Source organism: Biomphalaria glabrata, chromosome 7, assembly GCF_947242115.1.
Source record: "Biomphalaria glabrata chromosome 7, xgBioGlab47.1, whole genome shotgun sequence".
NCBI lineage: Eukaryota > Metazoa > Mollusca > Gastropoda > Planorbidae > Biomphalaria > Biomphalaria glabrata.
Genome location: NC_074717.1, coordinates 20927506 through 20953433, shown reverse-complemented (window position 1 = coordinate 20953433; position 25928 = coordinate 20927506). Strand labels below are relative to the sequence as shown.

Below are 25928 nucleotides of genomic sequence, written 5' to 3'. Positions count from 1 at the left end.
CACGTCTTAAAGGTAAATTGGTTCATTAGTTCATTATATCCCAGAAGTTATCACTCTAGTGTTTAATAACGGTAACTAGGCCTAAAGTGCTTAATTCTGAAACTCTTATCTCTAGTGTTCAATGCAGGTAAGTGTACAAGTGTCACAGGCAAGCCCCTTACTACTATGATAGGCTGAAAGTGACTAAAAAATGTCCCGATAAAATGGCCTCCTTTGGCGCGAGGTTCGGGGGTGGTTGTATATGTCCCATTCTGCATACAGTAACTCAACTATTTAATATTTACCAATAATTGTTAGACTTCTGTAGAGTACATCCCAGACTTGTGCATCATGTTGTTCTTACAAAGTTTACATTCACTAATCAGTTTGAACCGAGGCCAATCGTTAGAGTAGGCCTCAACACTGACCCACCACGTCTCAACTTGTGGGCAGTGGCGACCAATAGCTCGTTGCCACGTCGTGCAGACCTGTGACCTTGGTCTAACATTTCTAAACTGCTCACAGGTTGTGACGTTGCAGGTCAGCGTACAGGCCCTCTGGGACGATTGGTCTCGAATGAATATAATCACACGAATACAAGATTTGATTTGATCTGACTGTTGGACTCTGTTCCTTCTGTCCACAGAACCATCGCCATGTGGACCATGTTCTCCCCCGCCCATGAAGCTGAGACGATGGACGCTGAAAGTTTTTTGACCATGATCTATCTGACGAAGCTGTTGCTGTATTCGAACCATGCCATCAATCCATTCGTGTACAACTTTGTCTCCAGGTAAAGGAAGAGCACAGCGTGTAGCAACATTGGAAAGAGAGCTTCCACTTGTGGGCTCGTTTCAATGAGTTGATTAGGTTCCTATTGGCAGTCCTGAAAGCAATAAAGCCAAGATCTAAACTTCTTTTTAAGGAGAGTTGATAGCACATACAAGCGACTCGTTCCCAGACATGTAATTTTTATTTAAACACCTCGAGTAGAGAGTAGGACATTCAGTTTCTGTGGCTGACAACAACGCCAGCACAACCACCGATTCCGATGATAAATCTTCTTACAGCGAGACTAACTTAAGACTCCTCTACATCCTGAAGTTCTGTTATCGTATCACATGATCTCACTGGCGTAGCTATGGTAGGGGGATGGTGGAAAGAATTTGAAAATCCCCCCCGGGCCCCCACTTGAAGGAGGTCCCCAAATGAGTGTTCGAAATTATTTTTTTTTTATTATAAATTATTAAATATTATGCCATTATCTCATGTCGTGATGTCGAATGTTAAAATACAGGGGCCCCTAAAGAGGTCAACCCACCCCGAGCCCCAAAATGATGGCGAATCCCTAGCTTCCCCACTGAATGATTTAAATAACTGAAGTGGGCTGAGGTAGGGATACAAGCGCGTCCCCTTGAGACAGCTTTGTTCCCCCCCTTCCTCTCTTCCAAAGACTTGTAAATATGGCCTACAAAAAGTCTGTGATATTGTATTACAGATGTCTTTGACCTCTCGTCTTCTGTAACTTTAAAACCACTTTATTTGATATACAGGCAAACAAATCTTTTTTAAACCGCATCCATTTCAATAGAGAACGAAAAGGAAACAAAACTGTTCGTCCAGCCAAGCAATTAAATTAGCCATTAAACACTTTTCAGTTAGAATGTCTGGGTCATTGTTTTTTTTTTTGTCACCAAGAATGTACCACGCCAGGGTGAAAGATATATAGGGTAGTGACAAATAAATAGGGCATTGAGAAATTTAAACCAATTTAGTTCTCTGTTTAAAACAAAAAGTCCCCATTAGTCGTAATGTTTAGGTAAGTGATGTGAAGTGATATATCGAACTGATTCCAAGGTTCCAAACTTGTGGTGATCAATGGTTGCTATATTTTCCCTGTACCTACCTTATGGGGTATACTTCTATAAATGTAAGGGAACCACGAATGGAGATGATTGAAACAGGATAACGTTGATGCGTGTTGATTTTTTCATGAAGTTTCAAAGTGAACGTCTTAAAGTAAGATTGGAGGAATAGGAAGGGACATAACCCGTTCTAGATCAGTTGAATTCAACTCATTTGTTATTGTCTAACCTTTTCTCTCCCAAAACATTGACGGCCATACATCATGCCCAAAGTGGGGTCAGCGGGTGTTGACATGGGCGCACACTGAAACCAAGATCATGGCAAACAGAGTTCTGATAAAGGAAAGTAAGACTTGTTCCAGCAAGGAGCTTCCAGGTGCAGTTGGGCGGTCCCAGAGACTAAAGGTTAAGGAGTAGGGGAAGGTGAAGTGTAATTGTTACATTGGTGCACACGTCAAATCACGGTCACATCAGAAGTAACATTTAAAAAAACACTAGAGTACAGTAAATGAAAAGTAAACATAACTTGAGCCCATTCTTTAGAGAAGGCCTCAACACTGACCTGTAACGTCACAACCTGTGGGCAGTTTAGACCAACAGCTCCTTGCTACGTCGTGCAGACATGAAACGGGGTCGAGAGGTTAAGTACGCTTGAACTTAGCTTGACATGGCTAACTATGGAGGGGGGCTCGAGGTTCTCGGAGCTCTGAGCATGCTATAAACATAAAAAGTAGCGCTACATAAAAGCTATAATTATAAATCCTTTGATTGTTATGAAATATGTCGATTCTTATGTAATCTGTTGAACTATAAAGCTTCTCGTCGTCGAGCCGAGCACACAACACTCTCATACACATTGTCAACTACATCAGCATTCCCCAAATGTCATCTTTTTGTGTCTGTTCTTATTTCGTTCTGTCCAATAGACTCTGGTATTATGTCAGTAGATAGGAAAATACAATATAATGGAATCCCAAAATAACCTCGACTCCTCTAGAAAAAAAAAAAAAAATTATAAATTCTGCATTTCGACTCTTGAATTAATACGTGTAAGTTTGATATATGTTTGATATATGTTTGATATATGTTTGATATATGTGTCAATCATAGAATTGGCTTGCACCAATATCTCAAGAGTGGCTACATTAAATAGCCTGGAGTGAAGCTTAAAAAATAAAAAGAAATCTACAAAAAATCTTGTCTGCTGCATTTATTATCTGCCCCTGTCTCTCGTCTACTGCAGAACCCCCCCCCCCCCCCCCCCCGACATGAACAAAATAATTAGAATTTGTTCTCTTTCTCTAGCTTTTTCAAAATCAGTTTCCGAAATCTTTCATGGAGATTTCTGTTCCAGGGTATTTCTGCTCTCTCTGAACAGAACAAAAAAAGGTTTGAAGGAAATGTCTCATGGTGGACAAAGCCTACAATATATCAGTTCAAACATTTTGTAATCATACGTCAAGAAATCAAGTCGACTATACGAGGAAAGAGAAACAAGAAATGAAAAGAAATCCATTCTCTACTTTATGCTGACAGACTAGAAGGAAGGAAACATTCTCTACTTTATGTTCACAGACTAGAAGGAAGGAAACATTCTCTACTTTATGTTCACAGACTAGAAGGAAGGAAACATTCTCTACTTTATGTTCACAGACTAGAAGGAAGGAAACATTCTCTACTTTATGTTCACAGACTAGAAGGAAGGAAACATTCTCTACTTTATGTTCACAGACTAGAAGGAAGGAAACATTCTCTACTTTATGTTCACAGACTAGAAGGAAGGAAACATTCTCTACTTTATGCTCACAGACTAGAAGGAAGGAAACATTCTCTACTTTATGCTCACAGACTAGAAGGAAGGAAACATTCTCTACTTTATGCTCACAGACTAGAAGGAAGGAAACATTCTCTACTTTATGTTCACAGACTAGAAGGAACGAAACATTCTCTACTTTATGTTCACAGACTAGAAGGAAGGAAACATTCTCTACTTTATGTTCACAGACTAGAAGGAACGAAACATTCTCTACTTTATGTTCACAGACTAGAAGGAAGGAAACATTCTCTACTTTATGTTCACAGACTAGAAGGAACGAAACATTCTCTACTTTATGTTCACAGACTAGAAGGAAGGAAACATTCTCTACTTTATGTTCACAGACTAGAAGGAACGAAACATTCTCTACTTTATGTTCACAGACTAGAAGGAAGGAAACATTCTCTACTTTATGTTCACAGACTAGAAGGAACGAAACATTCTCTACTTTATGTTCACAGACTAGAAGGAAGGAAACATTCTCTACTTTATGTTCACAGACTAGAAGGAACGAAACATTCTCTACTTTATGCTGACAGACTAGAAGGAACGAAACATTCTCTACTTTATGTTCACAGACTAGAAGGAACGAAACATTCTCTACTTTATGTTCACAGACTAGAAGGAAGGAAACATTCTCTACTTTATGTTCACAGACTAGAAGGAAGGAAACATTCTCTACTTTATGTTCACAGACTAGAAGGAAGGAAACATTCTCTACTTTATGTTCACAGACTAGAAGGAAGGAAACATTCTCTACTTTATGTTCACAGACTAGAAGGAAGGAAACATTCTCTACTTTATGTTCACAGACTAGAAGGAAGGAAACATTCTCTACTTTATGTTCACAGACTAGAAGGAAGAAAACATTCTCTACTTTATGTTCACAGACTAGAAGGAACGAAACATTCTCTACTTTATGTTCACAGACTAGAAGGAAGGAAACATTCTCTACTTTATGTTCACAGACTAGAAGGAACGAAACATTCTCTACTTTATGTTCACAGACTAGAAGGAAGGAAACATTCTCTACTTTATGTTCACAGACTAGAAGGAACGAAACATTCTCTACTTTATGTTCACAGACTAGAAGGAACGAAACATTCTCTACTTTATGTTCACAGACTAGAAGGAACGAAACATTCTCTACTTTATGTTCACAGACTAGAAGGAACGAAACATTCTTACTTGAATTGTTGATGAAAAATGTATTAAATGAAATATCTCAGGTCCACGACGTTTGCGTTGTTAGCCATAACTCTCTAGCCACCAACGTCAGCTGACCAGTGATACAAGAAATGAACAAACATAATTATATAGACCTAGATCGAAAAAACTTCCTTTTACATTTTTGTTGCTTTTTATTTGGAGAGAGAGAGAGAGAGAAAGAGAGAGAAAGAGAGAGAGAGAGAGAAAGAGATAGAGAGAGAGAAAGAAAGGGAGAGAAAGAGAAAGAGAGAGAAAGAGAGAGAGCACTTAGGAGGGATTGAGAGAAAAAATATACAAAGACCAGAAAGATGAAATGGAACGTGTGTATCCTCTCATTTCCTTGGCAGCATATGTCTGTGAGCTCACGTGACAATAAATTATCTCCTCCATCTCCCCCCCCCCAACAGCATGTTAACATATGACGCATTTGACTGCACACACAATTCCCATTTATCTTCTCCTGTTTCAGAAAATTTCGGCGGGCACTGGCCTGGATTTGCTGTGTAAAACGTCACCGGAATGCCAGGGGCGACGACTCGGCCATCAATCCCAAGCATTTACTTAGGTAAGTGCAATCCAACTCATTGATATGCAAGAGAGAAAAAAAAGTGGAGCTAGAACCCCAGCAACAAAGTTTGTTACACCATGAACCATTCAATGTTGCCATCATGGATAAACTTCATTCTAAAAGAGTAGCTTAGTTTGTGTCTCGTGCTCAGCTCGAGATATGTGCAGAAAGTAAGTCAAAATTGTCCACTTTTAGCGTCTCATTTTCAGATCGAGATATGTGCATAAAGTAGGTCAAAATTGTTCACCCACTTTTAGCGTCTCGTTTTCAGATCGAGATCTGTGCCTAAAGTAGATCAAAATTGTCAACTTTTCAAGCGTCTATTTTTCTCCTGTGATCAAGTCGGTCCATATCCTCCACTTGACCCATGTCTCGTGTTCAGATCGAGATCTAACTGTGTGTGGAATGTTGGTCTTTAATGTACATCCTCATTTCTTTGTCATCGTCTCAATTTAAGATAATGAATTAATCTCTTCAATTAATCTTGTAAAAGTGCTGGCACTTTTGTTTTATTTCTTTGCTCAATTTCGTTTAAATTCTACATTTTAACTCTTTCACTCTTTTTTATTTCTGTGAGTATGAACTATTTCTAGACATACGACCTTAATCTTGTTTCCACCCCATCATTTAGTGTTTTTATTTTGTTAGATATTTCTAGTAATGGAAGCTATTATATAAATGTTGTTAATGGATTGAGAAGTAGCTTCAGCTGATTCATCTAATCTACTCTGTAGGCGTATGCATTAACGTGACAAGCAATAAAAAACTTGAAATTCTTCAGATCAAAATGAACTCCATTTTTTTCTAAATACAAATGCACACACAAACTGTTTTAAATGTTGCGGATGTTCCTTCAGATTTGCGGACAATGAAATCCAAGCCCAAACATCTCTCCGGACGATGGAACCTGAGACCACTGAACCACAGTCCAGAGCGCATACCACACGACTAGGCCACCAAGTGCAGTATTTTAGAAAATAGTTTCAATTTCACCTAACTCAATGCAATCTACAAACAATCTCCATTTAGTCTGCGTACACGTCTCCTCTGTCATCAGACGTCACTTCAATTGGAAAAGTAGGCATCGATTTATTTTAACAACAGAATAATAATCATAGTACATCTGTTACATCAGCGTACGTACACACACACACACACACACACAAACATACACAACCGACACACACTCTATAACAATACAGACCTATCAATAAGAAAACTTTAGAAAAAACAAAAGATTCATTGTCTATGTGTGGTGAGTTTGGCACAGAACAAACTCAATTCGAAATGATGAAAGGAACTCGTAGGCCGATTTCATTCTCTTTATTATGTACACTAAAGACCTGCCAAAGGCAAACATAAAACATAATTACACATGGGCATAAACTAAACATAATTAATAAGCCTAAATGGTTAGACCAAGTTGTACACACAATATCGAAGCGTAATATACTAAATCTAACAAAAAACAACAAGAAAATCTTATAGTGTAAACCAATCATCTCTTTTACAAACACAAGAGAGATATGGAACACCAAAAACATTATAATAACAAGATTACAAAGAGAGTTTGTGTTACACAAACTCAGAGGCGGCCCCCGTCGAAGTCGGATCCCTGTCGGATCTGCATATTCGCAAATAATATTCAAGAGGTGATTTAATTTTGATGTAAAATGTTTTACACGTTTCGGATGTTCCTTCAAAGTTGAAGATAATTACTTCCTAGTCCAAACCTCCCGCAGGACGACGGGGGATGGGAGCGGGCAGGGTTTGAACCCTGGGCCATCCATAAATCTGAACGACAGTCCAGCGCGCAAACCGCACGACAAGGCAGCCATCCGATGGTCAAAAGTAATAATGTTTCAAAGATTCATTTGCCGTAAATTTAAATTTAAATTTAATAAAAAAATAGTAGATTAGTTTTAGTATATTAAAACATTACAATATTGATCAAAACGTTTGGAAATGAAAATTTACACTTTTTTTTTACACTTTAAGTTTAGAAATTGAAATTCTACATCTTAATCTAGTCTATTTTAGTCTAAACTAGATCTAGAAATTCTAGATCTAGACTCTAAAATAATTTTAATTAGAATATAAATCCAGATCTAGATATACTGTAATAAAAATCTAGATCTAGTTTAAAAAATCTAGATTAGATCTAAATCAAGATATCATTCCTTTTTTAAACGCGAGTCACATAACGAGGCTTAATAAACATTACTATACCGAGTTCTTTTTTTTATTTCATTTGAAGAATTAATTCCATATAACGTCAGAGGGAAAAAAAAAACTACGTCACACGGCCTAGCTAGACTAAAAATCGCCTTCATCTATACGAGCCTTTTATCGAGTGTTCATAGACATTGGTGCACCGAGTGCGTTCTTTTAGCATTTCATTTAAAGAATTCATTCCATATGACGTCAAAGGAAAAAAAAAACACTACGTCACACGGCCTAGCTAGAATAAAAATCGCCTTCATCATTACGAGCCTTTTATCGAGTGTTCATAGACATTGGTGCACCGAGTGCGTTCTTTTAGCATTTCATTTAAAGAATTCATTCCATATGACGTCAAAGGAAAAAAAAAACACTACGTCACAAGGCCTAGCTAGACTAAAAATCACCTTCATCAACACGAGCCATTTCTCGAGTGTTCATAGACATTGGTGCACCGAGTGCGTTCTTTTAGCATTTCATTTAAAGAATTCATTCCATGTGACGTCAAAGGAAAAAAAACCACTACGTCACACGGCTTAGTTAGACTAAAATATGTTTTCATTAATACAAGCAATTTTTTCGAGGGTTAATAGACATCGGTGCACCGAGTGCGTTCTTTTAACATTACATTTAAAGAGTCCATTCATATGACGTCAAAGAAAAAAAATTCCATTACCTCACAATAGGCTAGTACCGGTACCATAAAAAAAAATGTCTTTATTTACACGAGATATTTAACGAGGGTTCATAGACATTGGTGCACTGAGTTCTAATAGATATTATTTAAAAAGGATCAAAGCCACATTGTTTTTGCGTTTTGTCTGTCAGTCGGTCTGTCCGTTATCTTGATATAAAAAAAACAACTAAAAGTTATTAAAAATTGATTAACCTTTATTTTACGTTTCAAAACATCGCAATAATTTTTAGGTATGAACACAATTGAAAAGTTTATATAATAGATTGTTCCGGATGTTTGTATAAATAGTAAAAGAAAAAGAGAATTTCAGATAAATGTAATACCGTTAATTAAATTTTTTGGATGGTCTCGTATAAAAAATTAGATGTACTACAGCCACGTTGAGAGATTTTCATACCTTACTTTGGTGTTTGGATTCTGTTTTCCTTAAAAATCGGAACATAATATTAACGATAATTAGATTTTTTAATGTTTTAGGTAGAAAGTTAAATGTACTGTAAGAGAGTAGTGAGTTAAAATATTTTTCATAAAAATCCGTAAAAACATTATTTCGTAAATGAGAAGATTATTTGTTTATTAATTAGAAGAGGGAGTTCAAACAATTATTTGGCGTTAGTAGATTTTTAAATAAATTCGGAAATTTCTGGCGACGATTTGTAAGAAACAAAATCCGGAACTTTCTTTATAGATTACAAAACTTCTATGTTATGTTTTACAAGAAAATTAAATGTCTAAAAAGTAATTTTCAGTAATCAATTCTAGTAAATTACTTTTTTTGAAAGCATTATGCGATTTCAAACAATCATTAGGCATAATTCATGTTTTATAAAACAATATCCGGAACATTTTTACACTTAATGAAATATAAGTCAGTATAGAGATTATGATTTAGCATTAATATGCTATTTACATAAAAAACGGAACAACATATTATTGATAATGTGTTTTTGCAACGTTTAAGCATGGAAATTGAATGTAATATAAGTTAGAAGAGCAAACAAACATTTGTTGGCGTTGATTAGTTTTGCACAAAAAAATCCGGAACAATCAATTTTAGATACTTAAAACTATTGAGATGTTATGGGAGGAACATTAAAGGGTAAATCAGATTTTCAATAGCTTTTAGAGTTCTAGTTTTTTTAATCTAATCGTGACGGACAGACCGACCAACAGACAAAACGCACAAAAATAAGCTTCTTTTATTCGGATGGGGGCACTAAACAAAAAATAAATAAAATCTGATTTTTAAAAAAAGTTTAAGGAATTGGTTTAGCACCTGATCATGTTGCGACGTTACGCTACTGCACGAAAATCGCTGCATAAAAAGTCCATTTATAAAAATGTGCGCGATATTTACATACAAAGTGCATTATTAGCCTTTATAAACAAACAGAAATGTTTTCTTTTAATTTTAGCAGCTAGTTGACCAGAAAAAACGTCTTTAACTATTATTTGTATTTGTTGTAAACATTTCCTGTACATTTTAAAAATATATTTGACTTAGTGATACTGAAAATACACAAAAACTGTCCATCTTTGTTAGCATATTGTAACATTGCCTCCCTTACATTTACGTAATTGTTTTAGAATTGGTGTATTTTTATGAAAAAATCGCTTGCATAATTAATTTTATAAATTAAACGGTTTGCTTTTAGAAAACCAAAAGTAGCCGTTGCACCTAAACTTTTCAAGCCGGATTTAATGATGAAATAATATTTTTCATATCTCTCCTAGTTTTCGAGATCTGAGTGTGACAGACGGACAGACGGACAGACGGACATTTTGCACCTAATAGCGGCTTTTTCCCCTTACGGGGGCCGCTAAAAATAAAAGACAATAACAATTAAATAGAACAACTGGTTCATAAAAGGCCAGTATCTACACACTGGTTGTAGAATTAGATTAACAAGATGGACATTTAACATTCTATATAGGATCTAATTTGTATAGTATACTAAAGGTACACAATTCAACAAATGAAATCATTTACATGCTGGTTTTCTAAAAATAACAATACTCAAACAATATGGACGAAATCCGGGGATAGCGATATTCTATTATAGACTACTAAATAAAATTACAATCTAATATATATAAATAAAATGTGATTACCTGCAGCCATACGTAAACACAATGGACTTATGAAGAACTCAACAGGATTACACAGGGTGGTATTGGAGTAGGTGCGTACCAGCAAGTTTGAAAGAAAGATGCCAGCAGGAAAAAAGGAAGGCCACCTTGGTTGTGCCTTTTAAATCGTTGTCTTGGCGGTTTTTCCGGGGCAGAGGTCAATCGTGGACCGGTGCTTGGTCAAGCTTAGCCTACCGGTATATCATGTCCTCCCCACTGTATTGTTTCTTAAGGTGGAAGACTAGTGTATTTAATGTAATGTTATAATCGTCAAGCTTAAGATTGTATAAACAATAAACTGTCTGTTGACATTTCTAGAGGATATAAGGACAATAATAGTACCTTAATAATAATAATAATATCTGTCTGTCTTTTGGCCTGGATAAGTGTGGCATCATAAGCATTAAAAAGGGCAAGGCAACGAACACCAACATTGCATTTGAAGGCATCGAGGAATTGAACTCTGCCTCTCTTTATAAATATCTTGGAATAAACCAGAATGCCAAGATAAACCATAAGAAATTAAAAGAGGACTTTCTTGGTAAATATAAGCAAAGAGTTAATAAAATCCTCAACACCAAACTGTCTGGCAGTAATCTCATCGCTGCAATAAACAGCTGGGCCGTCCCAGTGCTCCTTTACACGTTCGGTGTGATCAAATGGACTGACACCGACCTACATGACATTGACAGACTCACTAGAAAATTACTAACCAAATTTCGATGCCTACACCCCAAGTCCTCCACCATAAGGTTATACCTGCCCAGGAAGGATGGGGGTCGTGGATTGCAGAACATCTTCAAATTGTGTAAGATGCAAGTTTTAAAAATACGATCAAAACTGCTCGCCTCCAGTAATCAATTAGTTTCCTTTCTACGCAAATATGACTCCGAAGCAACCGCTCTGAACCTACACAATGCTGATGTCAATGTCGGTTTGGACGACGTAGGGCTGCAGTAGGGCATGAGATTCGCCAATGGGAAGAAAAAACACTCCACGGAAAATTTCCGGCCTTATTACATGGGGACAACATCGACAAGGCTGCTTTAACATGGCTCGAAATTCCTCAGTGGAAGCTGTTAGAGGGAATACGATGAATTTTGTTTCTCTTGAACGAAACTCGACCCTGGCAGCGCCAGAGAATAACTACTCGTTCATTTCTGACATGATAATAATAATAGTCGTTATTATCCATTAGAAAATATGTCTCACAATTTTACACTAAGCAAAACATGATAACTATTGAAAATTAAAATATACATTCACACTAGACTCACTCATAATTTACATGCAAAAAGTGATGGTTTAATTTTATTAATTTCTTTGCCAGGATTTGCCAGGGGAACAAAAGAGATTTTTGTGTTCGTTTATCTTTGCATCCGGTGTCTTGTATCACTTTGTGATATTAAAATCCCAAAATCCTGACTTCGAGAGTAATTCTCTTTATTTATAGAATCTTTTTAGTCTTCTTATGAATGTTTTTTTCAAACAGCTGTCGAAATGGTGTTTTTTTTTGCTAATGACTTTACCAGCTGCATTTAGTATTTTTAAAAGTTTACTTTCATTGTTTACTGTTCAGATTGAAAGGCAAAATATTGCAAACGTAAAAGGTGATAAAACATCGACAAGGTCATTTCTCTAACAGTAAATGAGAACATTTTTAAGCAATCTTTATTGCCCTTTTTTGTAAAGTTTAATTTTATGTCTAAGAAAGTTCTAATGTATTTAAACGTTTGCACATTTTCAACGCTTTTTCAACTTTTCTTTCGTAACACAATCTGGGAAGGCGACAGTGTTTTTCAGAGCCGCTTTTTCAACGTTACAGGGAGAACTCTTCTTGCAAACCAGTCCCATAACTCACACGGCCTCGCGCATTTTCGAACGTTTTACCCACCATCGTAACCACACGTGATTTAAACTGAACACGTGACACACACCAGTGTTTGAAGGAGCATAAACAATGAACACCCAAAAAGAGAATCTGCTTCGCTCCTACCCTCATGGAAGAAAAAGTCTAGAGTGAACTTTTGATTTGATTAATCCTACATGAAAGTTGTTTTTTTTTCTGCGGCTGGCGCTATTATTAACTTTTGTTATTGCAACTGAAAAGATTTATGGAACTGGTCTGGATATCTGCAATGGATAATTGGGTAATTAGTTAAAAGTCTTTTGATAATATCTATTGAAAAATACGCCACGGAACAGAAGACCTGCAATTATTAGCGAGAAGAAGATAGATAGAGAGAGAGAGAGAGAGAGAGAGAAAAAGAAAGAGAAAGAGAAAGACTGAGAGTGAGTGAAAGAGAAAAAGAGAGAAAAAGAATTCCTATAAAAGAAATTATGCCAAAGAGAAATATGAACATTTCAAAAAGCGTGTAGACTTACAGGACTGTTATTATTTAAGTTTCAGTTCCAAGGCTGCTTTAAATAGCGTAATAAAATGTTATCATACATCTTTCAGTAAACCAACATATAGACTGAAAAAACAACATATGTACTAAAAGAACCAAAATATAGAATGAAAGAACCAAGATATAGACTGAAAGAACCAACATGTAGACTGACAAAACAATATTTAGACTGAAAAAAATAATATAGACTAAAAGAACCAACATATAGAGTGAAAGAGCCAACACATAAACTGAAAAAACAACATATAAAGTGAAAGAACCAACATAAAGACTAAAAAAAACAACATAAAGAATGAAAAAACAACATATAGACCAAAAGAAACAACATATAAACTGAAAAAGTAACATATAGGCTGAAAGAACCAACATATAGACTGAAAGAACCAATATATAGACTGAAAAAAACAACATATAGACTAAAGAACCAACATATAAACTGAAAAAGTAACATATAGGCTGAAAGAACCAACATATAGACTGAATGAACCAATATATAGACTGAAAAAAACAACATATAGACTGAAAAAAACAACATATAGACTGGAAGAACCAACATATAGGCTGAAAGAACCAACATATAGACTGGAAGAACCAACATATAGACTGTATGAACCAACATATAGACTGAAGGAACCAACATATAGACTGTATGAACCAACATATAGACTGAAGGAACCAACATATAGACTGTATGAACCAACATATAGACTGTATGAACCAACATACAAGCAAAATACACAGTCAGATAAAAGCAGTAGCCAATACAAAAACCCAAAAGAAAAATCTTACTCTGGAATAAATGTAATCTAACACAACTACACAAAGCTGGACTAAACTTTCAACAAACATTCTTATTAGAAAAAGACATTAACCAACCAGTCGATGACCTCTGGAATTTCATTAAAAACCATCTTAAAAGCATTATAGAAAATCATATACCAACTAAATACACAGGAAGCAAAATGAATAAATGCTGGTTTAATAATAGAATAAAGAAGCTTTGTAAACAGAAGGAAAACCTATATAGAAAATTTAAAGAAACTAATGCAGAAAGAGTTTACAAAACGTATATAAAAATTAAACACTTAACCCAAAAAGTAAGCAGACAGCTGCAGAGTGAATACATAAACAATGTAATATCTAAAGATAACAAAAACCTATGGTCATACATTAAGTCTAAGAAAATGGAAACAACAGGCATAGCGCCATTAAAAGATGAACATAACATAATACATAATGATAATGAAACTAAAGCAAACATCCTAAGCAAATACTTTGCATCAGCATTCTTAGCCCCAGGAGACAAAGACATATTACTGAATTTGAACCAAGTAGACAACATAGAAGATATAGTAGTACAGGAAAATGGAATTCAAAAACTATTAGCCAACATCAAACCAAATAAAGCGTCTAGACCTGATGGTATTCCATTTAGATTACTCAAAGAACTAAGCAATGAGCTAGCCCCAGTGTTCAAAATACTCTTTCAGGCTTCACTTAACCAGGGTAGAGTACCAAAGGACTGGAAAGAAGCTAATGTCACCCCCTTATTTAAAAAAGGAGAAAAATCTGACCCAGGAAACTACAGACCAGTATCACTTACCAGCATCACATGTAAAATCCTAGAACACATAATATGTAGCAAAATCATAAACCACTTAGACAAACATAATGTCCTCACACCATACCAACATGGCTTTAGGAAATATAGATCATGTGAAACACAACTAATAGGACTAATCGATGATTTTTCAAAGGGTTTAGATAATAGTGAACAAATAGATGCTATCTTACTAGATTTTTCTAAGGCTTTTGACAAAGTTCACCACCATAGTTTGCTTAAAAAATTAAAATATTTTGGCATTAATGGTCCACTGCATCGGTGGATTAAAGATTTTCTGATAGGGAGAGAACAAACTGTAATAATAAATGGCTCTAAATCAACACCGATAAAAGTAAACTCAGGTGTACCTCAAGGAACAGTCTTGGGTCCACTACTATTTTTAATTTACATAAATGATTTACCAAATTGCATTACTTCAGGAACAAAAGTCAGATTATTTGCAGACGATTGCATAATATATAGAACAATAAAAACAACACAAGACACAGATATTTTACAAAGAGAATTAGATGAATTACAGAAATGGGAATCAAAATTCCACCCAGAAAAATGTCAGTTGTTAAGAGTAACAAAAAAACTAAAACAAATTAATTGCACTTATCTTATTCATGGCAAACCAGTAACACAGACTAAAAACGCAAAATACCTAGTAGGTGTTATAATAAATGAAAAACTGTATTGATGAAACTACAAAAAAATCAAACAAAGCATTAGGATTTATTAAAAGAAATTTCTATAAATCAAATAAGAACATAAAACTAAAATGTTATTTAACCTTGGTTAGGCCAATAATAGAATATGCATCCTCCGTTTGGGACCCCTCTACTCAAGAAAACATTAAGAAACTGGAACAGACACAAAATAGAGCAGTGAGATTCATAACAAACGAATATTCACATTTGACTAGAGTAACACCTTTAGTAAAATCACTAAATTTAGAAAGCCTTCAGGACAGAAGGCTCAAACGTAAAGTAGCAATTATACAATAAACACTGAACCATAATCTTCAAATACAAAAACAAAGTTTAATCAAATACTCTGAAAGACACAAAGATAAAGGCACATTCCTCGTCCCATATGCTAGGACAAATTTGTACAAATACTCCTTCTTCCCTAGTGCTATTAGAGCATGGAAAGGGTTGCCTGAGCTAGCCAGGAAAACCAGTGACTTGGCAGAATTAAGGTCATTGGTTAATATGCATGACTAATGCGTGACGCGTAGGACGTAATCATCTTCTTTTTTGAATTAACGTCTGTATTATATAAGATAAGATAAGATACATAATGAAATAACAGATAGATAGACATAAAGAACAGACAAATAGACTGAAAGAACAGACATATTGGCCGAAAGACTTAATTAAATTCGAGACCGATAACTATGTAATCTCACTTGCCCTAAACAATGTATGCCTTTTTGGGACGATCCGAGTGGTTTTAGAAATAACACCTAACTACAGAAATTTGGTTACAATGTTTGTTTTATCATTGTTGTTTCCCTTTGTTTCCAATGAGCTATAAAGCTATTAATTGATAGCGGGATTTTCTTTTTGATTCATGTTTATTACAAAGCTCACATCAATTCTGTCTGTCTGTCTGTCTGTCTGGTAAATGGTTTGTACATGTTATTTCCACCATAGCTATGTTCGGACCAATTTGAAACTTTACACGATTATTCATTGGCACAGACAAGACTCAGATCAATAAAAAAAAATTAAACTATTAGTCAATTTATCTCCTGTAGTTAATTATTTTGTATGATACCAACCCGGGGAAGTTAATCCTTCAGTATTTACACAAATTGTTAAATATGTCAGGATCAAGGTAAATTTTAAACTATCATTGACTGTACTCAAACAAAACTTTTATTGTGGTTTACAACGAATAAGGAAAGTAACTTCTACATTATTGAGATATACATAAATAAGTGCGGAGTTCTTCCTCTTAAATGAGCTTTTTTTAAAATATTTATTTTAGATATTTTGCTTGTTGTTTTTCTATTCCATGGTCAACATCTCTACACATTGTTGATATGTCCTTGTTTTTTTATCCCTCTGGTAGGACAGTGTACTTTTACATCAGAATGTCTTTATTTAGGGATTCCACATTCTCCCTAGACTTTCAGGAGAATGGGAAAACATCTCTGGATGTTGCATGTTATAATTAATCTTTACATCGACACAAGCTGGAGACGCATAGTTTAATGACATGTTGGGGGGTTATCTTTTAGCCTCTGACAGGCCATGCTTGAGTAAGATTATAATTTTAGATCAATGACCTGATTCCTTTATCTCCTGGTAATTGATCTGTTTGTTTGTAACTCTGGGTTAATAAGGAGGCGGTTATCGTAAATTATGGTTTGAGCGCTAATATTTGATTCCAGGTTTTATGAATTGGGTCACACCGTTTGTCACTTGCTTGTTGTTGTTTTTATTTACAACCTTGACATTAACTCCGTCTGTCTGGTACACATTGTGTACACGTCATTGCTCCCACAGCCAATGTCAGATCAAGTTAAAACTTTGTACAAGCATTTATTGTCGATGACAACACATGAATCGATAAAAAAAGATTATCCAATTAGTTAATTAATAAGTGGTAATTAATTTTGTTTTAGATGGAAAAGGGAGATAAAAATTGTAGTATTTAGAGCTATGTCAGTAATTATGCGTCTCTTTACCTAATATAAGCTTTTTTTTTTTTAAGTATTTATATATATATCTATCTTGTATTAGAGATGTTTATTTATAATCTAGATATTACATCGTGACTTCCCAGCGTCACACGACACACATTTGTTTTGTTTTGCTCCGTCAGACTTTCACTTCTTAACAAATGAATTGAGTTTCCGACGTTCACTCACACACGGACATTATATCGTCCTCTTGGAGGCCTCTCCAGGAAGGCAGGAGATGGTGGCTGACAGGGATCGATCCCATTCTGAAGCGCATGTCACATGACCAGTCAGTCCTAGCTAATCATGCGTGACAATGTAGGCTGTCATGGCCTATGACTAGCTTCTACTTTACGCTTTCTCCAGGTTGACTAAGTAACGAGGCTTCTAGCGTTACATTACAAAACTGAGTGCTGCACATTGGAGGGTAAGGATTGGCTCTCTAACAATGTTAGCGGGCGTTCAGTTCCTAATAGAGTAGGGAAAGAGTTTCATGTAGTGAAGTTTATATAAATTGCTCTATCTCTTATAGTGGGTTCTATTCTGCTGGAAAGTGGGGAATTTAAAGACAATTATCTATGAATTTAAAATATAAGTGTATTTTGAAATATATGTAATATAACTAATTGACTTTATTATCTCATCAGAAATGATTCTTTGAGGCAACCAAGACACAGCCCGCCTCTGGACCGTTGCTATGACTTGGATTACTTCCTTCGGGACAAGGGGAGAGAAGAACAGGAAGTCTTGGACAGACACAGTCAGAGGAATGACTTCATGGTCCTGTACGAGCACCTCTTGTTGAAATGACTAGTCACTGGCTCTGGACATTGGGGCTACAATTGGCGTGCGGCCAGTGTTTAGGACCTGGACATAAAGACTGCCACAAGTCTCTCCCGGTCAGACTTTCGTTTCTTGAAATGGGGGCCACACTTTCCTTTATTGATATGGCTTACAGAATCTTGTCTCGAGCTGCCAAAGTTTAGAGACAGTTCAAAAGGGAACAAGTCTCTTAAGACGGGTGTTTTTAACATTGAAAGCGGTGAGTGTTTAGCTGCTCGATATTGGAGCTACATCTGCAGAGCATAACTCTATGGACTTTTTACTTCCCAGGGAACAGTACACACACAAATAAAATGTATGGAACGTTTATCAAAAGACAAAAAGCAAGTTCAAGATAACGATCTGATTTGAAAATAGTTTCCCTCAGAGAGAGAATGTTTTGAATGAACTAAATCAACTTATCTCTTCCAAGCTTGTGCTAGACATTTGACTGAAAGTGTTTTGAATTCAGTTACTCAAAATAATCTGCTCAACACTATTTATTTCTCAAGTTGATGTACATTTAGTTCACTATAGCGGATTTAAGTGAATTATGATGGATCTAATGAGGACATTCTTGGATGTGTTTACTGTTTCAGTGCCCTATAAATATATTGAAATAAATGATATTCTTAAATGTGTTAAAAGTGATATATTTTTGGTTGAAACATATATACATGTAACAGCCTGTTTGACAGTAGCCGATGTTCCAGTCATAGCAACTGTTGCTTAACAATTTTTCTTGCAAAGCTGATAGTCTCATGTTTATTGCATTTACTGGGGCCACGCTTTTATCTAGGCTGTACATTTTGGAATGTGAAGACATATGTATAGTTATTTTTCTGACATAGCTAATAGCTTTTAGTTTTAAAAAGCTGGTAATATAAACTCGTCGGAAATGTAAAGAAAACGTGTGTGTGTGTGTGTGTGTCTTGTGCAAGTGGGGGTGCTATGTAATAGTTTATATTGTGATATATCAAGATGAGTTTGTTTTAATGAGCCTTAAATGGACATCTAAAAGTAAGTGTGGCAATTTTAGTGTTGTTGTTTTATTATATTGAGATTATTTGTTCTATATCTAAGTCACCGCATTGTTGAAGAAGACATCTAGTCGAATTCTAGTAAGTATTACAGTTTATGACTTTGAAATCTACTCCTTGGTTTAGGTACTGGAGCATAGAGAGTTATTTAGACCAGACTTTTGATGGTTTCCGGTAGAACTTTGTTTCCAAGACGTAATTCCAACCAAAATTCAAAAGAAAATAACTACTCCCTTATTTACATTCACAGACTTATATATTATATCTAGACTGAAAATCTTGTTTTTATCTTGGGCATGGCGAGTATGTGAATTAAAATGAGCTTATACACTATATGCCTCATTAATCTTGTTTAGTTCATTTACATACGCCCCTGTTTTTTACTTCTTCAATTACTTAGACAGCTTGGACTATTCTATTAACCTGATAGTATTCTCTTTTGATTTGTTAATAATGAGTTTTATGTTTCAAGTTTATTAGCAATGTTTGGATAGAAGCCATTGTAACTATAGCAGATAGTCCCTCATGTGACAGTATCTTTGTATTTGATTAACATGAAATAATGTTCCATACATTTTAAAGCTAAAAATGTTATGTAAATATATTTCAGGGCTTCAATGTACGTTACCTTAGTTTCATACACAATACTAGAGACCTGTTATTCTTGTTTTTTTAATGCACATTTGTCTAGTCAAAATATTTACAATTAAGGTCATAAAATTTGAATCAAAGTTGTGAATCAAATATGTTGTATAAACAGACCTATATACATTATATCTAAACTAGAAAACAGAAACAAATTATTATCCAATAATGATCTGATCAAAGACATATCTATACAGATTACAATATACGTAACTCTTTTTTCAAGCTGTAATGGAAATCGCCCCGAATCTAGGAAAATCGATTTTTTTTCTGCCTAAGAAAAGTTATGATCTTTGGTTTTCAAAATTAAGAAAAAATGCAATACCATTTTGCGGATTTTAAATGGAATGGTCTATTATTACAATTTAATCACAGTACTATATATTTACGCAAATCTATGATGTAAAACCATTTCCTGTTAGTTTCCACTGAGATAATGTTCTGAAAATCCTAGATCGAAATAATTCAAGTCTGTTGATTTTAATCATCTTATGATTCTAGATTTGACATTTAAATATATTGATTACCTAGACCATTCTAGATCTAGATCATCTATCTAATAATCGCAAAACAATTTTTTATAAGAAATCGAGTGATCTTATTTTTTATGTTAAATTACATAGGTTAGGGCTGAAAAAACAATAACACTTTACTTCTTTTAACTACTTAACAAAACAACGCCTTGTTTCAGCTTTTTAGAGTTTTTCACGACACTTTGTGTAGTGTTAGAGATCTCAATGTCCAGTCTAGGTAATATTATATATATATATATATATAAAAGGTCTTTGGTCGAATCTTATATGTAATTGTTATTACTTGTCCTTACAGAAATGAAAATTATATCTTATATATTACAGACGTTACTTCAAAAAAGAAGAGTGACCTAGCTAAGATAATAAAATATGATGCCGTGTAAGACTTGAGTTAACGTATATATAAAATATTTGTATAAGTAGTTTTATAAATATATGGATAGTATTTGTTCGGTTTCTGAATGTGACAGGATTCATTTACAATGTGTAGCAAAGAGAGATAATTCAGACTCCAGGGCATTACTTTTGTGTGTTTATAGTTTCCCTTTGCTAAGGTCAGAAGTAGAGTGTCTGTAACTTGATAAAACAAAGTCATCATTTACTGAAATGTCAATGTCAACAATGAAAGAAGACATACTAGTATATTTACAACTAAATGGAATCAATGAAACAAGTCACACAATGCACTTCAGTAAACTTAGCAAATAGAAAAGATCGATCTAATATTTATAATTCTAACGTTACATTTCAGAACCACAAAAAAAAAAAAAAAATCTAGTCTTGAGTTTGGAATAAGTGTGTAGTCTAAAATATAAAAATAATCCTGGTCATTTGTTAAGTTCTGTGAGTAAAGAAATTGTCAGGTCCCTACGATAAGATGCATGAGGTAAACTGCGATTTGAAAACACATTTTCACAAGAACCTTTTGCTTGACCAGAACTTAAAATACATAATTGTAGAACGTTAGGCTTATTGACGTTTTTATTTGCCACTGTAAACAAAGGCCTATGTTACCATGTCCTATTAACAAATAGTAACAATGTTGTAAACAATTAGTACTACTTGTTGACTGCATGATGACTACGTCACCGACGTGTTGACTGCATGATGACTACGTCACCGACGTGTTGACTGTATGATGACTACGTCACCGACGTGTTGACCGTATGATGACTACGTCACCGACGTGTTGACTGCATGATGACTACGTCACCGACGTGTTGACTGTATGATGACTACGTCACCGACGTGTTGACTGCATGATGACTACGTCAGCGACGTGTTGACTGCATGATGACTACGTCACCGACGTGTTGACTGCATGATGACTACGTCAGCGGCGTGTTGACTGCATGATGACTACGTCAGCGGCGTGTTGACTGCATGATGACTACGTCACCGACGTGTTGACTGCATGATGACTACGTCACCGACGTGTTGACTGCATGATGACTACGTCAGCGACGTGTTGACTGCATGATGACTACGTCACCGACGTGTTGACTGCATGATGACTACGTCAGCGACGTGTTGACTGCATGATGACTACGTCACCAACGTGTTGACTGCATGATGACTACGTCAGCGACGTGTTGACTGCATGATGACTACGTCAGCGACGTGTTGACTGCATGATGACTACGTCACCGACGTGTTCACTGTATGATGACTACGTCACCGACGTGTTGACTGCATGATGACTACGTCACCGACGTGTTGACTATGATGACTACGTCACCGACATGTTGACTGTATGATGACTACGTCACCGACGTGTTGACTGTATGATGACTACGTCACCGACGTGTTGACTGTATGATGACTACGTCACCGACGTGTTGACTGTATGATGACTACGTCACCGACGTGTTGACTGCATGATGACTACGTCACCGACATGTTGACTGTATGATGACTACGTCACCGACGTGTTGACTGTATGATGACTACGTCACCGACGTGTTGACTGTATGATGACTACGTCACCGACGTGTTGACTATATGATGACTACGTCACCGACGTGTTGACTGCATGATGACTACGTCACCGACGTTTGACTGCATGATGACTACGTCACCGACGTGTTGACTGCATGATGACTACGTCACCGACGTGTTGACTGCATGATGACTACGTCACCGACGTGTTGACTGCATGATGACTACGTCACCGACGTGTTGACTGTATGATGACTACGTCATCGACGTGTTGACTGCATGATGACTACGTCACCAACGTGTTGACCGCATGATGACTACGTCACCGACGTGTTGACCGCATGATGACTACGTCACCGACGTGTTGACTGTATGATGACTACGTCACCGACATGTTGACCGTATGATGACTACGTCACCGACATGTTGACTGTATGATGACTACGTCACCGACGTGTTGACTGTATGATGACTACGTCACATATGATGACTACGTCACCGACGTGTTGACTGTATGATAACTACGTCACATATGATGACTACGTCACCGACGTGTTGACTGTATGATTACTACGTCACCGACGTGTTGACTGTATGATGACTACGTCACCGACGTGTTGACTGTATGATGACTACGTCACCGACATGTTAACTGTATGATGACTACGTCACCGACGTGTTGACCGCATGACGACTACGTCACCGACGTGTTGACAATGATGACTACGTCACCGACGTGTTGACTGCATGATGACTACGTCACCGACGTGTTGACTGCATGATGACTACGTCAGCGACGTGTTGACTGCATGATGACTACGTCAGCGACGTGTTGACTGCATGATGACTACGTCACCGACATGTTGACTGTATGATGACTAAGTCAGCGACGTGTTAACTGCATGATGACTACGTCACCGACGTGTTGACCGCATGATGACTACGTCACCGACATGTTGACTGTATGATGACTACGTCAGCGACGTGTTGACTGCATGATGACTACGTCACCGACGTGTTGACTGTATGATGACTACGTCACCGACGTGTTGACTGCATGATGACTATTTCAGCGACGTGTTGACTGCATGATGACTACGTCAGCGACTTGTTGACTGCATGATGACTACGTCACCGACGTGTTGACTGTATGATGACTACGTCACCGACGTGTTGACTGCATGATGACTACGTCACCGACGTGTTGACTGCATGATGACTACGTCACCGACATGTTGACTGTATGATGACTACGTCACCGACGTGTTGACTGCATGATGACTACGTCACCGACGTGTTGACTGTATGATGACTCCGTCACCGACGTGTTGACTGCATGATGACTACGTCACCGACGTGTTGACTGTATGATGACTACGTCACCGACGTGTTGACTGCATGATGACTACGTCACCGACGTGTTGACTGTATGATGACTACGTCACCGACGTGTTGACTGCATGATGACTACGTCACAGACGTGTTGACTGTATGATGACTACGTCACCGACGTGTTGACTGCATGATGACTACGTCACCGACGTGTTGACTGTATGATGACTACGTCACCGACGTGTTGACTGTATTATGACTACGTCACCGACGTGTTGACTGTATGATGACTACGTCACCGACGTGTTGACTGCATGATGACTACGTCACCGACGTGTTGACTGTAAGATGACTACGTCACCGGCGTGTTGACCGTATGATGACTACGTCAGCGACGTGTTGACTGTATGATGACTACGTCATTGACGTGTTGACTTCATAATGACTACGTCACCGACGCGTTGACTGTATGATGACTACGTCACCGACATGTTGACTGCATGATGACTACGTCACCGACATGTTGACTGCATGATGACTACGTCACCGACATGTTGACTGCATGATGACTACGTCACCGGCGTGTTGACTGTATGATGACTACGTCACCGGCGTGTTGACTGTATGATGACTACGTCACCGGCGTGTTGACTGTATGATGACTACGTCACCGACGTGTTGACTGTATGACGACTACGTCACCGACATGTTGACTGCATGATGACTACGTCACCGGCGTGTTGACTGTATGATGACTACGTCACCGGCGTGTTGACTGTATGATGACTACGTCACCGACGTGTTGACTGTATGATGACTACGTCACCGACATGTTGACTGCATGATGGCTACGTCACCGACGTGTTGACTGTATGATGACTACGTCACCGACATGTTGACTGCATGATGACTACGTCACCGACGTGTTGACTGTATGATGACTACGTCACCGACGTGTTGACTGTATGATGACTACGTCACCGACGTGTTGACTGTATGATGACTACGTCACCGACGTGTTGACTGTATGATGACTACGTCACCGGCGTGTTGACTGTATGATGACTACGTCACCGACGTGTTGGCTGTATGATGCTCACAGTATTTCAATGTGGCCTTTAAAATTATTTAAAAAAAAACAAAATGTGTTTTAGTTTCTACATAATTATAGCGTCACAAACTTTGTTTGGAATCTTTGAGGCCACGAACAAAATGTGGCTCGCTGGGTATGAAAAGTCAAGAATAATTATACTTGATAGTTGATAATCGAAAAATTTCGTGTGGGTATTATTACATTGAATCTGATGCATGAGTGTCAACAATTTACACACATACTTTTTTCTTCTAAATGTTATGTGAAATTCCTTTTTTTTACTAACTAAAATTAATACGCAATCAAACTGCTTTAAAAAAATGAAATTTTTGGAATTCAGAATCTCACAAAACTAATTCTGGCATGTTATTTTTAATGGTTGTATTTCTACTTATGTATTTATTATATTGTATTAATTGTATTATAATTAAGAATTCAAACTACCAAAAGTGCCGAACATTCAGTGTTGACACAGTTACATATATACAGTTTGTGATTGTTTATTGTTTTTGTCTTTTTTTTTGCTGACAAGTTCACGAAGTATGAATAGACTATCAACTATCAAATAGTGACAGAGTCAGCCTTGAAATTATTTAGAATTACAACTAGAACAACACAAACTCATGAGAACAGCATTAAGTGTTTGTTTTTACAAAGCTTACATCAACACACTCTGTCTGTCTGTGTGTCTGTCTATCTGTGTATCTGTCTGTCTGTATGGTCAAAAGTTTGTACACATTTCTCCCACTCCCAATCTTGGATCAAGCTGAAATTTTGCAAAATTATTTCTTTTACTTGACAACACAAGAATCAATTAAATAATTAACCTTATTTAACAACAATTGATAATTAATTATTTTAATTAGTATCCCGAACAAAGGAAAGAAATCGTACTTGACAGATGTGGTGGTATAAGTTGAGGTACCTGGGCCTTGAGTGAATGTTAACATTCACAAGATACCCACTTCTTCCCTCCCCCTTAACATCTTGTCCAGATAAGGGATGGATCATAGCACATTGAGAAAGCTAAAGACTAAAAAAGCTTGTGTTGAATATTTCTAATTGTACAGATTTATTATGTCTAGGTTATTAACTCATATAATCACGTGACTGATCCAATCTAATAGATACAATTACACTTAATATACGCTTTGTTTTTGTAAAAAAAAAAATTTAAAAAAAAATGTTTTTCTAGTTTTAAGATCACTGTTGTTACAGCAATAATATGTATGTTGGGAACTAGGGAAAAAAACTTTGTTGTTATTGACTGACCTATTGTTATTATATTGCTTTATTTCAGTATCATTGTTAGCAATACATTTGATTACAGTT

The 25928-nt window shown here is 36.5% G+C and overlaps 1 protein-coding gene across 1 annotated transcript in view; it reads left to right on the top strand.

The window, feature by feature from the left end:
- LOC129927355 (rhodopsin-like) overlaps positions 1-21472 on the top strand; it is a 37372-nt gene extending 15900 nt beyond the window's left edge. Inside the window, exons 7-10 of the mRNA XM_056035954.1 lie at positions 626-772; positions 5339-5434; positions 17841-18778; positions 18881-21472. Of these exons, the coding sequence (XP_055891929.1) occupies positions 626-772; positions 5339-5434; positions 17841-18003 (406 nt within the window). The 3' untranslated portion in view covers positions 18004-18778; positions 18881-21472. The remainder of the gene's footprint in view (positions 1-625; positions 773-5338; positions 5435-17840; positions 18779-18880) is intronic.
- Positions 21473-25928: the final 4456 nt, after the last annotated feature.